This window comes from Engraulis encrasicolus, chromosome 3, assembly GCF_034702125.1.
Source record: "Engraulis encrasicolus isolate BLACKSEA-1 chromosome 3, IST_EnEncr_1.0, whole genome shotgun sequence".
Lineage (NCBI taxonomy): Eukaryota > Metazoa > Chordata > Actinopteri > Clupeiformes > Engraulidae > Engraulis > Engraulis encrasicolus.
Window position 1 is genome coordinate 48,972,979 of NC_085859.1, and position 16,015 is coordinate 48,988,993.

A 16,015-nucleotide genomic window follows, 5' to 3' on the forward strand; every position below is an offset into this window, starting at 1 on the left:
TAGTTTTAATTCTGATGTGGGGAATATGTTATGTATCTCTGAAGACCTGTGGACCACCACATATCAAAGTTCCTTTACGTCCTCCAGCCTTGTTATGCTAGGCTCTGCGTCATAGATGTGTGAAGTTTTTATACAATATCATACTTATCATAAATCAGAACGTATTGTCTCATTTGCAATCAAGGGGGTGAGCACCCAGAAAAATACTCTATGACAGTGGTTTTCAAATTGGGGGCCGGGGACACCTGGGGGGCCGCGAAGGGGTGCTAGGAGGGCCGCGGCAGGTTGGCAGGAAAAGTATAGCACAATTTTTTATTTTAAACTAGACAATGAAAATGCTAAAAGTGGGCTTGCCTTTTGGGCCAAATAGGCCAGTCAATCTAGTGTTTGACCCGGGACAAATTGCAATAGTAATCATTTTTTTAATTTATTTTGAAGTTGTTTTAATTCCTAGGTATATCTCAATGACATACTAAAAATCTACACCTTTATATTTAGTGGAACATACTTTTTTTCAAGGTCAAAGTTGGAGATTTCCCATTAATTTTCCCATAGGGAGACAAGGAGATACTTGGGGAATAGACTAAAAGTTTAAACAATGAGATATCAATTTGAAACTTTCACAGTAATTTACTCAAGCAAAGACAACGATTTTTTGTATTGCAAGTTGTCTGAAATATGATGATTAAATATGCAGATGAGATCACATCTACCTAGGCCTAAATATGTGATAAAATATGCAATAACGGGCAAAACATAAAACAAATTGCAAAAGTAATGATTTACACTTTTTATTGATACTTAATCCACCCTACATCACATATTAATCCCTACATCACATATTACTACCTTCATCACTTTAGTGGAACATACTTTTTTGTTTTTGTCAGAATAAGCAGATTTCCAAAGCATTTTGCCATTTAGTGGGTAAAATCTGAAACTTTTGACCTTAGGGAAGTATGTTCCACTAAATTGATGAACGTTTTTTAAATATATTTTTAGGGGCTTTTATGCCTTTATTTAATAGGACAGTCTGAGATGGTGACAGGAAGATGGGGTGGGATCGGGAAATGACCCCAGCTGGACTCGAACCGGGGTCCCCATGGGCATGCAAGCCCAAATGTGGGGGACTTAGCACACTGCGCCACAGCTCCCCCCTGAAAGCAGATTTTTAATATGTGATCCAGAGGGGTTGAAGGATCGATATAATGTATGAAGCCTTACTATTGCAATTTGTTTCATGCTTGGTCTGTTACCACAGATGTTATCACATATTTCAATACATATGACCTCATTTGCATATTTCATCATCATATTTCAGAAAATTTGCAATACAAAAATTGTTTGCCTGAATGTGAGTTACCAACTGTTAAAGTTTCAAATGAATATGTCATTGTTTAAAATTTCACCCTTCTCACCTTGTATCTCCTAGTAGAGCGGCTACAAGGCCAATTTGGCTTGAATCGTGCAAATTATGATACAAGCATGAAACTTGGCAGGTATGTACTTAAGACCAATACAATCAAATCTGCCTGATTGGCCACTTGAAATGGTGGCCATTTTCCAAGATGGCCGCCAAAAAAGGCTCCAGAAATTGATTTATTGCATAGAATTGACCCAGAAAATTATGATACAAGCAAGAAATTCAACATTTATGTGCTTAAGACCAATACGATCAAATCTACCTGATTAGCCACTTGAAATGGTGGCCATTTTCCAAGATGGCCGCCAAAATGACCCCAGAAATAGATTTATTGCATAGAATTGACCTAGCAAATTATGATAAAAGCATGAAATTCAACATTTATGCCCTTAAGACCAGTTCAATCAAATTTGTCACTTGAAATGGCGGCCATTTTCTAAGGTGACACTGAAGAAGGCTCTGTGCAGCCGAAACGTCTGTCATGTCAGTCCCTGCAATGTTAAAATAAAAAGAAAACAACAAGAAAGAAGAAAAATTGAGTGCGATCCATTTCCTACTACTAGATTACTTCAGAGACGCACCAACAAGACGGAAGAGCGCAGTGTGTGGAAGATAACCTAAGATGGCTGCCAAAAAAAGACCCTAGACAATGATTTATTGCACAGAATTATCCAAGCAATTTATGATGGACACATGAAATTCGGAATGTATGTAATTAAGACCAATAGGCCTACAATCAAATATACTTGATTTACTACTTAAAATGTGATGACGATGTGTCCAAAAAGACCCTAGAAATTTGCAAATTGCAAATTTGGTGGAAATAATTGTTCACTCTCCTCAAATATGTTTCCATAGATGATGAAGTGATACAGATATTAAAATGTTCAGCAATGACACATAAGCCAGTTCTTAACTTAATGTCAATGGACCCCAAGGTTATGACATGCTAATAATACGATGACAGTGTGGTAATAATATGCTAATAACAGCAATTCATGGTTCTCTCGATATTGTTGTTAAACAGAAGGTGCGTGAACACCAGAAACAAGCTTTGTCATGAATTTGCGTTATCCGCTCTGGACTTGACATTAAACATGTTTAGTTTAGCTAATCACATAACTGCTCTGGCTTGTCAGCCTGGGACATTCGAAGATATGAACATCCTCCCCTGGCTGCCCTCTCCAGCCACTGTGCTGTCCCCTTTGCGCACCCGACCTCCGCTAATGGTGGTTGACGTTCGGGCACAAGTTCTGTGGAACACAAGACTGATCGTGGCAAGGCCACCTGAATCCTTGCCTCTCCTAATAGGACGCATTACCCGTGTCTCCCTTGGGTCGGTCACCCCTTACTGTGCGTGTCTCATGCGCTCAGCAGGAGCGCGAGTGTCAGTTGTGCTGCCTGGAGTGCTGTCCCTTGGTAGGGCGCCCGTGGTTAGCTAGATCATACTTCTCCAATGAAGTATCTCAGGCCCCTGCTTGACCAAGCTGCCTGATCGAGGGGAAGTGCGCCTTTGATGTCCCCCTGGGAAACAGAGCGTGTGCCCTCAAACAGGTGTCTATCGGGGCTTTCTTGGCCGACTCGCTGTGGTGGTGGTTGCTACTCGGTTCTCCGTCCGCAACTTGGACCTGCGGCCCTGCTGGAGAATGACTGGGTCTTTTCTGCCAGCAAGATCGCATGGCAGCTCAAGCTTGCCTGGCGGTCTTGGGCATGGTGCCTCTCAGTTGCACCTGCAGGTGTTGTGTACTGAACATGCTGGATATTCCCCCTTGTGCCTAGAGATGATAAAAAACCCGGAGGATCCGGTTGGAGATCCGGATCAAGACCTCACCCGAACAGACCGGATGGCTGTCGTGCATTGAGCCGCCAAAGGCGGGTCAGACGGCATTTCATTAATATGTCAACAAAATGGCAGTTACAGCGCGAGAAATTGTGAAACCGGAATATATCCTCTTTAGTTGACAACAGCCATTCTCTAATCTCCCTAGTATGCTGTTCAGTCACGAACACTCACTGAGTAAAACTGAACCAACTCCCGCCTCGTCATTCATCGAGCCTGTTTGATCCGTCCAGCCTAGTTCTATGTTGTGGCCAATTGAGTGTTTGAGTCGCGGATCCCCGCTCCCTATGCGTGTGCTTCTGACTCTGTTGAGGTCTACATTTTAATGTTAATAGTGCTCTGCCAACGCTTTAACATCTCAGTCTGTAGGCTACTCTTAGGGAAATTATAGTCTACAGACATGACTCTACTATCACTCACTGCGTTACAGCGTAGGCTATAGTCTTTAAAGCCACTGCTGCTGTCACTCCCCTCGTCCGAGTCACTCAGCAGCGGCGCCCTCGGCGACTCGGTGAGACGAATCCTGACTGAGTTGTTGGTAGCAGCGAATCCCCTACGGATCGGATCAACGCTTAAGTTTCGTTTTTGCCACGAGTGTGTGAGTCGCAAGGCAACAGCCGAAGCGAGTGGTCATCTGCTGCTCGCCTCCTGACTGTCCCTGCTCAACTAGACTTCTGCTCCCAAATGTTTGACGTTTAGTCTTCTTAAATACAAACACACACAGTATTTATTGCAAAATCAGGAACATGCCGTTTCACTGCTGCCAAAGGCTGTTCGAGTTGTGGTTGCATGTTTAGTGAGGAGACCCAGGTGGGTCGGATCGCAGCATGAGTTTAGGAACTGTTCCATTCATAAAGTGAGTTTTGTTGATCAAACTGTCTTACTCTTTGATTTATCAACGTGAATTGATAAATGGAACAACAAAGGCCAGGCGCATAGCTACTTAACGGCAGAAACGTTTTAAAAAATACATTATTTTTATTTATTTATATTTATTTTAAATAAGTGATCCGTGTGATCCGATTGATCCGTCTAATCCGGATACCCTCCTTGGAATGATCCAATCAATCCGGACGCCTCAAAGATTCGAGTTTAGCACCTCTACTTGTGCCAAGGCCTGGTTTTCCATTGGGGAATACCTCTTGATATTTGGGGCCTGCATTTGGGGCGCTATACCTCTGTGGGCTCCACTTGCACATCGGTTACACTCAGACGGGTGGTTTCCTTGCCCTGGGTTCCTTCCACTGTGTGCTTTCCGTGGTATTGGATGTCTGGACGCTGCCTTTGTGCGCCCCCCCTTAACCCCTCTTCACCCTATTCCCCCCCGGGTTCGGAACGAAGACTGCGCCTCTTTCTTGTTCCCCCGCTAGCGTTGCCGGTGTTCTGTCGAGATGTGTTGCCTCGTCGAGATGAGCGACCGGTCGCCCTATTCGATAGTGGTGTTCTATCGATTTGCGATGCCTCATCTAAATGAGCGACCTTGATTTTACGCGGAAGGCGTTTCAATCGGTCCAAGTAGGACTGTTTTAATAACCATTAGCCTACTTTGTTTATTTCACGGACAGGGGTGTGCAATCGTTCGTGCGGAGTTTAATAAGAACGTGCGGCTGCTGCCACTAAAAAACCGTGAGCCTCTCGTTTGAGCAAGTTAAGAAACGTGCCATATGAAAGAGTGAGTTGAGTTTGTTACGGGTTGTTTAATGCAGCCATTTGCTGTTAGTTTGGTTTCAATGCGACGTGGGCTCGCAAGGCAACGCCATATGAAATGATGTGCTATGGGGATAAACAAGCGCGATCAGAGATTCCCAGATAGCAGATGCAGATAGCAGATAGAGGCTTTGTTTTGGCAGATGTCTGTCAATTTATGGGCAACACCTCTTTTAATGACCGGGATCATTTTCTAAACATCCCCACCAGTGCATTTCTTATGATCATGTTCAGGCATTTTACAATGCAGTCGATTCAAATTCTTGAGTGAAAAGGGTGGAGGGAACATTTTGACAGCTCAGAGGGGGCGATTTTTTATTCATTTTGCAATGAGAACGCCTCTCAACATAAATAGTAGGCCTATTTTCTGATCGATGTTACAATGTTCGAGGCTGCGTGTGTGAGCGATTACGGTTAGGCAACAAAGTAGCAAATGTTCGAGGCCACGCTATTTCGCAGATTTTCCAAATTGAGAATATGTAGTAGCCTATGCCTGATATAATTACGGGTAGGCTACAAAAAGCGCTGCTGGGTTGGAGAACCAAGTTAAGTCTGAGTCACTAAACAGGTGTATGATCTGCTGGATGATCCACACTATTTCATACAGATTGAGTCACTAAAGTTGACTGTCTCAGGGGATCCTATCGTAAACTGCGGTCTCACAATTCGATGGGCAATCACCCGCGAAAACCGCCGCGAGGGTGTGCGCATGCGTGCGCCTGCTCAGTAGCGAAAAGAATCACATCTCGACGGGTCGCTCATATCGACAGGACACCGGGATCTGCCCTCTAAACAATTTATTGACACTGGTAGGCCGAGTCTGGGTGGTGTGCCTGCACCGTTTTATAAACAAAAAAAAACACATATGCTTTTAGGACCTAAAAGCATATATGTTTTTTTGTTTATAAAACGGTGTTGTGAGGAGGGGCAAGACACTGGCAGCCAACCACGTGAGCTGTTTTTTTGACAGACAGCGGTTTCCAACAATCAGAGGTTGAGTTGTGTGCAGCCAGGGTTGCGCAGCCAGGGGGAAACAAAAATTCAGAACCCATGAATAGCAGTTGTAGTAAATAACATAATCTAATTTAGCTAACGAACACTGAAGAGTAACTTTCATAACCCTTAATTGGCAACACCTGTTCTGGTTGACTCACTAGGCCCAGCAGCTAACTAATTAGTCCTCACAGCAAGCAGTGGTTGCCATTGAGTATTCTACAGCAGATCTAAAATAAAATAAAAATTGACCATGCCTCCCTTAATTAGCCACACCTGTTCTGGTTCTGGGTAGGCTAGGCCTACTGACAGCTAATGTGCAGTAAAAAGTACACCAAAATAAACCAAAATAACCTTAACAATATTCCCATTAGTTAAGAACTGCATTACAATAATCTATTGCATCTCTGAATATTACTTCTATTGTTGTCAAGTTATTATTTTAAACATTCCAGTGGGGCACTGACTAACAGACCTAGACTCTGATTGTGAAAAGGGATACAAAGAAAAATAGTGTGGCATGACCCATGACCCATGTAAGGTGGGCCTTGGCTGCAATATACCGGTATGTGGGGGGCCTTACCATGGTAAAGTTTGGGAACCATTGCTCTATGACACTGAGGCAAGAGGATGAAGGCTGGAGGAAAGGATGCCAGGAACCGTAATGATTTGCAGCCATACAGTCACACAATGTGCCCTGATGGTAGCCACTAGCCAGGCTGTGCCCTCCTAGTGATGCAATAACTTCAGTGTTGCTTCTAGTCAGGCCAAGAGCAACACAAATATAGTTTCTGAGCTCCCGAAAAAAACTGGAACTCCTCCCACTTTGTTGGGAAGCAAACAAACATTAGCAAACTTAGGGAGGTGGGTCAAGCATGCTGTTTGGGAAATGTTAATTGTTATGCTCTTGGTCAGACCAAGTCTCGAAGAGAGAAAGAAGTCGATGATAATCAGGCTACCCTGTTGGTGGACAACACTAAACTTCCTGGGTGGGATCTCGAGGCAGATTGATAAAGCCAATAGGCTCGTTCGTGACGAAGCAGTAAGATTTTTGCTAGGCAGTGGGCATGCGCACTTTGCCAGTTTGATGCTTTATGGTTAGCATCAAACTGGCAAAGTGCGCATGCCCACTGCCTAGCAAAAATCTTACTGCGTTGTCACGAACGAGCCTATTTATCTCACACACCACGACGACTCTCAGCTTGGTAGTTAAGACAGGAATAGCAAGGCCACTGCCTGTTAAGCACTCCACTTCAATGTGTATATCGGTTGTGCTGTCTATGATTTCCCACAACAGCACAAATGCATGAGAGTGCGACGTCGAAACAACATTGTTTGAAAGTTTATTCAGATAGCCTGCAGTACCATGATTCACGGTTACCTCTCCAGCTGTCCTTGAGACTCTCCGGCAACACAAAGTCGCAAGACACTTCTGAGAAGTACACTGAGTTTAGATTAGAAGATAGGCCTACAGGGTGAGTTAGCCTGGCAAGGCATACCATAAGACAGTGGTTCTCAATCTTTTCCCATCATTCCCCTTCGGAGGGTCTGGATGCTTCCGATACACCCCCCCACCCCCCACCCCCCCATGCAACAGCAGGTGAGATTAAACAAAGAGGGACTGCAGTCGAATGCAGATGTGTGTTCATTTCCTATGCTATTCAAATTCATGACAACTAATAATATAATGTTGGTGAGGGCTTTAAACGTATTGACTTATTGGCGAGACAGGAAAATCATTTCCTTAGGATAAATGAAACAAAACAAAATCAGATGTCACACACCCCCCCTTGAGATGCCTCCGCGCCCCCCCCCAGGGGGGCTTACGCCCCACTTTGAGACGCAGTGCCATAACATGAATAATCTTAGGTCGCACTCACACCACTGACCAGGATGAATTACTGTGGATGCAAGGGTTGAAACTGGAAATCATCAATGCAACTGTGTCACCACCGTGCTACACCGCGTGACTCAATCAAATAGAAAACAACCACAGTGATACAGTTTTGTGATTGGAGGACAATTTCAGGGCCCAGCTGGGCTATGATTTCCCCTTGTGTAGTGCAAGACCAACCCTCCAGGCAAAAATAATTTGTGCCGCTAGGGTTCATCTTGTAGTTTACATGTTAATGGTGGTGAGCCTTAACTTGTGATGAAATGTGTTTGACACAGAAGTTGTCTCCTGGCTCTATATTATTAGCTGGCATGGTCAGCCGTGTTCAAGATGTGTCATGCATGCTGCTGGAAATGCATGCTGGACTGAAAGGTTTGCATGATGATGGTTATTAATTGTGTCCAACCAAAAGGGGTTGCCAAACGTCACCAAAACACAATCACATATCATATGGTCCGAAAACCTTGAGGTGTATACTTACCTATGTGAAATTCCTGCAGTTGCTTTCACACATTGCAGGGGGCCTCATATTCCCTCTGTATACTATACTTCTTATATTGCTACACACCTTTGAACTTGTTGGTCCAAGGTTCAACTTCACTGTAGCAATAATCTGCCAGTGTAATCACTGGCGGTGTTTAAATGGGAGAAGGTGCCCTTCGTGCAAATTGAAAGGGGGGGGGGGGCACTTTATTTGAGATAAGACTGTGTAACAGAGGGACAGGACACGAGAGGGCAGAGAGAGACGGGGAAAGACCGGCAAATGACCCGGGTCGGAATCGAACCCGGATTGCTGGTGTAATAATAATAATAATACATTTTATTTATGAGCGCCTTTCAAAATACCCAAGGACACTTTACAATCAAAAACAAATACATAACAGTAGAGAAAGTATAACAAAGCTTCAGTGAATTAACAATAGGAGAGTAATAAAAATGCAAGAATAAAATAGAAATAAAAGTAACTTACAATAAAATAAATGTTTTTTAAAATAAGAAAAAAGAAGTAGAATGCATTTGAAAATAAAATAAAAATGAGTGGGAGAAATAATATGTAAAATAAAAAATAAAAAAATAGACTGATAATTAAAATAAGTGGAAGTGCCTGTCAGTGAAGTTAAAAAGCAGAAGAGAAAAGGTGTGTCTTTAGCTTAGATTTGAAAGTAGATAGTGTAGAGCAGTGTTTCCCAACCAGGGGTACGTGTACCACTAGGGGTACGCGAGCACACTGCAGGGGGTACTTGGAAAAAATGTATCATTATAACAAATGTATGGAGCGGTCACATCAGGACAGAGAACGCGATATAGAACATGAATTAGGGGGTACTCATGGCACAACTAAGAGGCATAGGGGGTACGCGAGACAAAAAAGGTTGGGAAACACTGGTGTAGAGCATTGACGAAGTGAAAGTGGAAGAGAATTCCAAAGTTTGGGGCCAACAACACTAAATGCCCTGTCGCCCATGGTGCGCAGGTGTGTGGAGGGAACAGTAAGGAGGAGTGAATCAGTGGATCGTAGTGTGCGGGTGGGATTGTATGGGGTGAGGAGACTTGTGATGTAGGAGGGTGCAAGGTTGTGCTGGGCCTTGTATACGAGGAGGAGAATTTTGAAATGGATACGTGAATGGATAGGAAGCCAGTGTAATTGATAGAGGATAGGGGTAATGTGATGCCAGGGTCTGGTGTGTGTAAGTAATCTAGCTGCTGAGTTTTGAATGTATTGTAGACGGTTAATCAATTTAGTGGGGAGACCAGTGAGTAGGGCATTGCAATAATCTAATCTGGAGGTTACGAAAGAGTGAATGAGGGTCTCAGCAGAGGTAGGGGTGAGAGAAGGGTGGAGTCTGGAGATGGTTTTAAGGTGGAAAACGCCGTTTTGGTGAGGTGTTTAATTATGGGATTCAAAGGAGAGAGAAGAGTCGATGATTTTTTACTTCAGAGGAAGTGGAGGTACAATAGTCAGGGATAGAGAACTGAGAAAGGTTTATCTTTCTAAGTAATGATGGGGTGGCGATGATGATGGCTTCGGTTTTGCTTTGATTAAGTTTAAGAAAATTTTGGGTCATCCAATTACTAATTTCATTGAGGCAAGTTGTTAAGTTAGCAAGGGGGAGTGGATGGGAGGGTTTAGTGTGTATGTAGATTTGGGTGTCATCTGCATAACAATGGAAATTTAGGCCATGTTTTCGGAGAATGTTACCTAGGGGAAGAATATAGATGATGAAGAGTAGGGGGCCTAAAACTGAGCCTTGTGGAACACCATGTGTGAGGAGTGAATTTGGAGACCGGAAATCACCAATAGAGACAAACTGCTCTCTTCCAGTTAGATAGGACCTGAACCATGAGAGTGCAGTACCATTGATGCCCAGTAGGGTTTCCAGCCTTGTGAGAAGGACGTTGTGGCAGACTGTGTCAAAGGCAGCTGTTAAATCAAGTAGCAGGAGGATACTGAAATGGCCTGAATCCGCAGCTAATAAAAGGTCGTTTACGACCTTGACTAGTGCAGTTTCAGTGCTATGCTTAGCCCTGAACCCAGACTGCAGTTCCTCCCATAGGCTAAATGATGTCATGTGTTCTTGAAGCTGTAAGGCCACAGTACGCTCTAGCAGCTTGGAGATGAAGGGAAGGTTTGAGATGGGACGGTAGTTTTTAAAATCATCCGCTGCAGCTCCAGCTTTTTTGAGGATAGGCGTGATGGCTGCAATCTTTAGGGAGTTTGGAACTATGCCTGTCAGGAGAGAAGTGTTAATCATGTTGGTAAGGAGGGGACTGAGAACTGGTAGAGAGGCCTTGACAAGAGAGGAGGGCATAGGGTCAAGGAGACAGGTGGTAGGCCTGGCTAGTGAGCTAGTGCCCTACCGATAGGCCACAGAAGGGCCTATTGAAATATTTCAATAGGGGCTAGTTGCCCCTTAATACATTTGCACTGAGTTTCACTTTCACGGTCATCCTGGCCTTCAATAGGCCTATTGCATCAGTGTCTGATGTCCTTCACCCTTTCAAGCTATCTAATTGTTTGGGTTAGTTACTTCTGTATTTTAGGATACACATAGGATAGTTTGTTACTTATGTGTCAATAGAGTTCATATTTCCCCGTTCCCTCCTCTGAGTGTAAGACAATATTGTGTAAGGAGAAAACAGCTACTGTGAGTACTAATGTGTGTTGGACATGACAGCAAAGGTTACTTATATGAGCAGTATCATATCTAATCTTTAAAAGCACATCATCGAGCTAATCAAACAAACCTTGTTTTGTGTACATGCCTCACTTGGGTTACTGTGTTATCTAATGGATTCCTGTCTAAAATGGAAATGCTTTCTGTTGCCATGTTAACAACGGTATGAAACATACTTCACAGACTGGTCTATAAAGGTTGCATTTCCTCAGTTTGGCTGCATGAAAATGAAGCTGTCAAACAGTAACATGGCACCATTATGGGACTTTAGTGAACAGCTGATATACCAAATTCTCTCTGTGCCTTTTGCTGTACTGTTTTATTATTTGACAACACGTGGATACCTGACCTTGGTTCAGAGGTAAAGTTGGATGTTTTGGCAAAATAATACATAGCCAAGCTTCGGTGGCCATTCTGTGTTCTTTACTGTGTAGCATTTCTGTGAGGTGAATGTTTGGGTGCAGATGAATGCATGAATGAATTTTGTGCAGGTTCAGGTTCTGTGTTTATCTGTGGGGCTTCAAGAAACCATGCTCATGACCATTTATTATTCCTATGTGTAAATTTAAAACAGGGGATTTCACTGATATCTTAATGATGACTTGTGTGGTTCACAAACCCACTCTTTAACCATTATTATTTATTTTAATGTGTTTTTTAAAACAAGTTTTTTCTCACTTCAGTGCTGTGAAATTGAGCATGTTAATGTAATATAGGATTCGAGGTTAATGCACCCCACATGAAGTTTAGCTGTTTCTGCTGACCTTTCTTCCAAGTACACCTATGAGTAATTCCATCGAGATTTCCTATATCTTCCATCCATAATATCGGCTTGAAATGAAAACTAATGCCATGAGTCATGACTCAGTGGGCTATGATGCCATGCCATATTTCTGGTAGTAGGGCTCCAGTCTGATCCAAACTCATCTCCTGATCCTTACCCATCTTTTTCTCTAGGCCTACGTACTCTCCTGTCACACCATCACTATCCATGTGTTAAATGAAGTCGAAAAAGCCCTAAAAGCTTCCCCCCTTATTTTGACAGGTACCTCTACCTGACGGCTGGAGGGATCTTACTAGCGGTCGTCAGCATGGGCTGGTACAGCACTGTCCTGTTTGCCTCCGTACTCATCTCAACGTCAGTTATTCATCTAGTTGACTCAAGGAGAGTTCATCTTTGTGCTTGCACAGTACTAATGTTCTGGCAATCCCTCTGGCATGCAGTTCTACTTCACAAACTTCACTGGCACCATGCGCAGCCTGTAGACCCCAGGTAAGGCATGTGTGTGTGTGTGTGTGTGTGTGTGTGTGTGTGTGTGTGTGTGTGTGTGTGTGTGTGTGTGTGCGTGCGTGCGTGCGTGCGTGCGTGCGTGCGTGCGTGAGTCAGTGTGTGCATGCGTGAGTGCATGTGCATGTGCTCAGGCATGTGTGTGCCCAAAGGCCATTTTGTTGTTGAAAAAACTACAAGTGCAAAAACCTTTCTGTACTGGCAAATTAGAGTCAGGGATTGTTTTGGTCTGGGCACAGTTAGGCATTCTTTACTTAGATATGAAAGGGGGTCAATGGAACGACCTCACAATATAGTGTGTGTTTGTGTGTGTGTGTGTGTGTGTGTGTGTGTGTGTGTGTGTGTGTGTGTGTGTGTGTGTGTGTGTGTGTGTGTGTGTGTGTGTGTGCGTGTGCGTGCGCCCGTGCACGCCTGTGTCTGTGTGAATTTATTTGATTTTTTGTATACATTTATTTCTACAACTTAGATGTGCATTGTGCAATAGTATTTTACCACTTTCCAGCTGAACAAAATAAGTCTGATATTCTGAATGTGTACTGTAAAAAATATATTGTTCTATTGTTCATATTGCAGATGTCTGGTGATGATGTCCTCTTTGATGCTGCTAACCCAACGAGTCACTTCAGTATCTATGGATGTTGAGGATGGTAAAGTGATTCTCCCCCCTGGGATAAAAGAAAGACTACACATCTCAAACCTCCTCCCTTTTATCTGTTATAATCTGTCATTTACCTCCATGCTTGGTGGGCCTCTATGTTCATACAATCATTTTTTGTCGTTCTTACTGCATATTCAACAACATCCCCCACCTTCTCCTCTAAGCAGAGTATTTTTGAGACTTTCGTGGGTTGCGGCCATAGAGGGCTTCAAGTGCATACTAATGTTTATCCTCCAAATTAGCTCTGCTAATCTCAACTACTTTCACAGTCTGCAAGGTGCTCTGTGGATGTGGAATCTGTCGCTGTTTCTGAAGATGAGCTACTACTCTCACTGGGCCGTGAGCGAATGTCTGAATAATGCGATTGGTCTCGGTTACCGTGGTAACCTCCAAGATGGCTCCTCCAAGAGCTGGAATGGTCTGTCAGATGGGGAACTGTGGACTACGGAGACCTCGTGTCGCTTGTCTGAGTTCACCCGCATGTGGAATGGCACAACCGCAGCATGGCTGCGAAGGCTGGTTTACCAGAGATGCAAGGCGTGGCCCCTGGTGTTGACGTTTGGGTTCTCGGCCCTGTGGCATGGCCTGTACCCGGGCCAGGTCGCTGGGTTTGCCCTCTGGGCTGCCAGCGTCAAGGCAGATCGCCACATCCATAGATATTTAAAACCCAGGGTAACTTCTCCATGGAGGAGGAAGACACTGACATCTTTAAGTTGGATTCAGACCCAGATGACAATAGCCTGTGTTGTTATCGCCATTGAAGTATGGCATGCAAGTTTGTGGTTTTATTGTATAAGGTGTCTGTGTATTTTTCTTCTTATTCATGTATTCACGGTATCAGCACTTTTACTACATTGAGGAAGGTTGGCCATCATGGATTCAGGATATACAGTCTTGTAGCAGGATGACCGGCGACGGAGTGGACAAGAGACAGTTTTCTTCCCAAGGGACAAGCTTTTCTTTTTCTTTTTCTTCTTTTTCAATTTTCTTAAAAGTGCATTTACAGGGGTTCAAAAATGAGGAAAATAAAGGTGAGCAAAAAGTGCCATGAAACAAAACATGGCAAGAGTGCCAGACTATAGCATAACAGCTTCTGAGCCACTACTTCCATTCAGTTCTGAGACACAACTATCTCCTATGCTGCTCAACTTGACACTGAGGCTCTGAGCCATTATCAAACAAACAGCCCCTCCCCTCAGGTAAGACCATTCAGCAAAATAAATCAATCAACTCGATAACAATACTTGAAGCCCAAAATAACAAACCAAAGAAATACAAACAAAATACATTTACAACCAAAATCATTTTCTTTAGCCGAAACATTTTCTATGCACAATAAAATACATTCTACACATTCCCAGTAAAACCACCCCTGCTAAAATGGTTTGCCCCACTGAACCTTGGCCACCCCACTATAAATACACAGTGGAACATTCCCTCTGGTTCTCTAACCAAGGAAGTGACTGCAGCTGGTAAGTTGGTGAGTAACTGACACAGGAATGTTTGCTTTACGATATTTTAACTAAATAAACTTAATTTGAAATAGCCTGCTCAAGTGGTGATTATTTAACCTTAAGAAACTAGTAACCAGATGAGAATTGAGAAATGTATAACGCTATGAAATGCGCGTTTTGAAACGTGGTAAAAATGGGTCATTGAAACATAAGAAATGCCGGTAGGCCTTTCCCTGCACTCCATGTTACAATGCTAGGTAAAAGTTATGGCAAATGAAGGTGGTTAATGACTGAACAATGAACCTGGGAATGAAAACAGTGTACAGATGAATGAAAAGTGAAACACAGTCGGCGTCAGTGCAGCATGGTTGAAAGTGCCGGCTTAATTGCTGCCTGTACGCTATTGGTTGCGTGAGCGTCACAGCTCAGTCTGTGACATTTCCCCCCCCTTCTGAAGATGGCCCCTCTGGTGGCCTAAAAAGTCAGCATTAGTGTTTCCATACCTGCACAGTACTTCAAAGTCAAATGGTAGCACCAAACTTAAAACCTTCGCATGAAAAATAGAGCTCTTATGACCCTCCTGGCCACAAAAGCACTGCAGCTTTTCCAGTCAGCAACGGGATGAGGTGCACAGCCCAGGTCGCTCTTCGCCAGCCTTTCAAAGGTCGTCCAGTAGTGTTCGATATTGTCGTCTTCTTCCAGCTTGGCCATCTCTGGTGGACGCCCCTCTGTGGTCACTCGCTGTGCTGATTCCGCCGTTGAACTTGAAGATTCAGACGGTGATGTTGGTTCAGGCGTTGAAGTGCCCTCGGGTGGTGGTGGGGGTGTGGCTCGGCCCGACTTCATGTCCAGCTGGAGCTGCGTCACCTGATAGGTCAGGACCTTGACCTGCTGAGCTTGCACGGCTGCACCTCTCTCCATTCCCTCATCTCTGGCATGTTGAACTTCCATGAACGACTGGAACATCATGGAGAGACGATTGATGCCCGGGTCTGCTGTGGCAGGCTGTGGAGTGGGCGCTTCTGTCTCAGTGGCGCCCCCTATCGCTCCATCTTCCTTGCCTTCAGTACCCTTCCTCCTGGATGCCATCTCGTCAGCTGCTTTGGTTGGTCTTCTCTCCGTCTCGGTTGGTCTTCTCTCAGTCTCACTCCGCTACCCCAAGCTTCTGACACCACATGTAGCAGGATGACCGGCGACGGAGTGGAAAAGAGACAGTTTTCTTCCCAAAGGAAAAGCTTTTCTTTTTATTTTTCTTCTTTTTCAAATTTTCTTAAAAGTGCACTTACAGGGCTTCAAAAATGAGCAAAACAAAAGGTGAGCAAAAGTCTCATGAAACAAAACATGGCAAGAGTGCCAGACTATAGCATAACAGCTTCTGAGCCACTACTTGCATATACGTTCTGAGACGCAACTGTCTCCTATGCTGCTCACCCTGACACTGAGGCTCTGAGCCATTATCAAACAAACAGCCCTTCCCCTCAGGTAAGACCATTCAGCAAAATAAATCAATCAACTCGATAACAATACTTGAAGCCCAAAATAACAAACCAAAGAAATACAAACAAAATACATTTACAACCAA

General features: G+C 43.9%; 1 protein-coding gene across 1 annotated transcript; it reads left to right on the forward strand.

The window, feature by feature from the left end:
- The first annotated feature begins 11,281 nt into the window (after positions 1-11,281).
- On the forward strand, positions 11,282-14,911 carry mboat4 (membrane bound O-acyltransferase domain containing 4). Its single transcript, XM_063194208.1, has 5 exons — positions 11,282-11,394; positions 12,079-12,306; positions 12,895-13,784; positions 14,341-14,459; positions 14,891-14,911. Exons 1-5 carry the CDS (start codon positions 11,282-11,284, stop codon positions 14,909-14,911), a joined length of 1,371 nt encoding a protein of 456 aa, XP_063050278.1.
- The last annotated feature ends 1,104 nt before the right edge of the window (positions 14,912-16,015 follow it).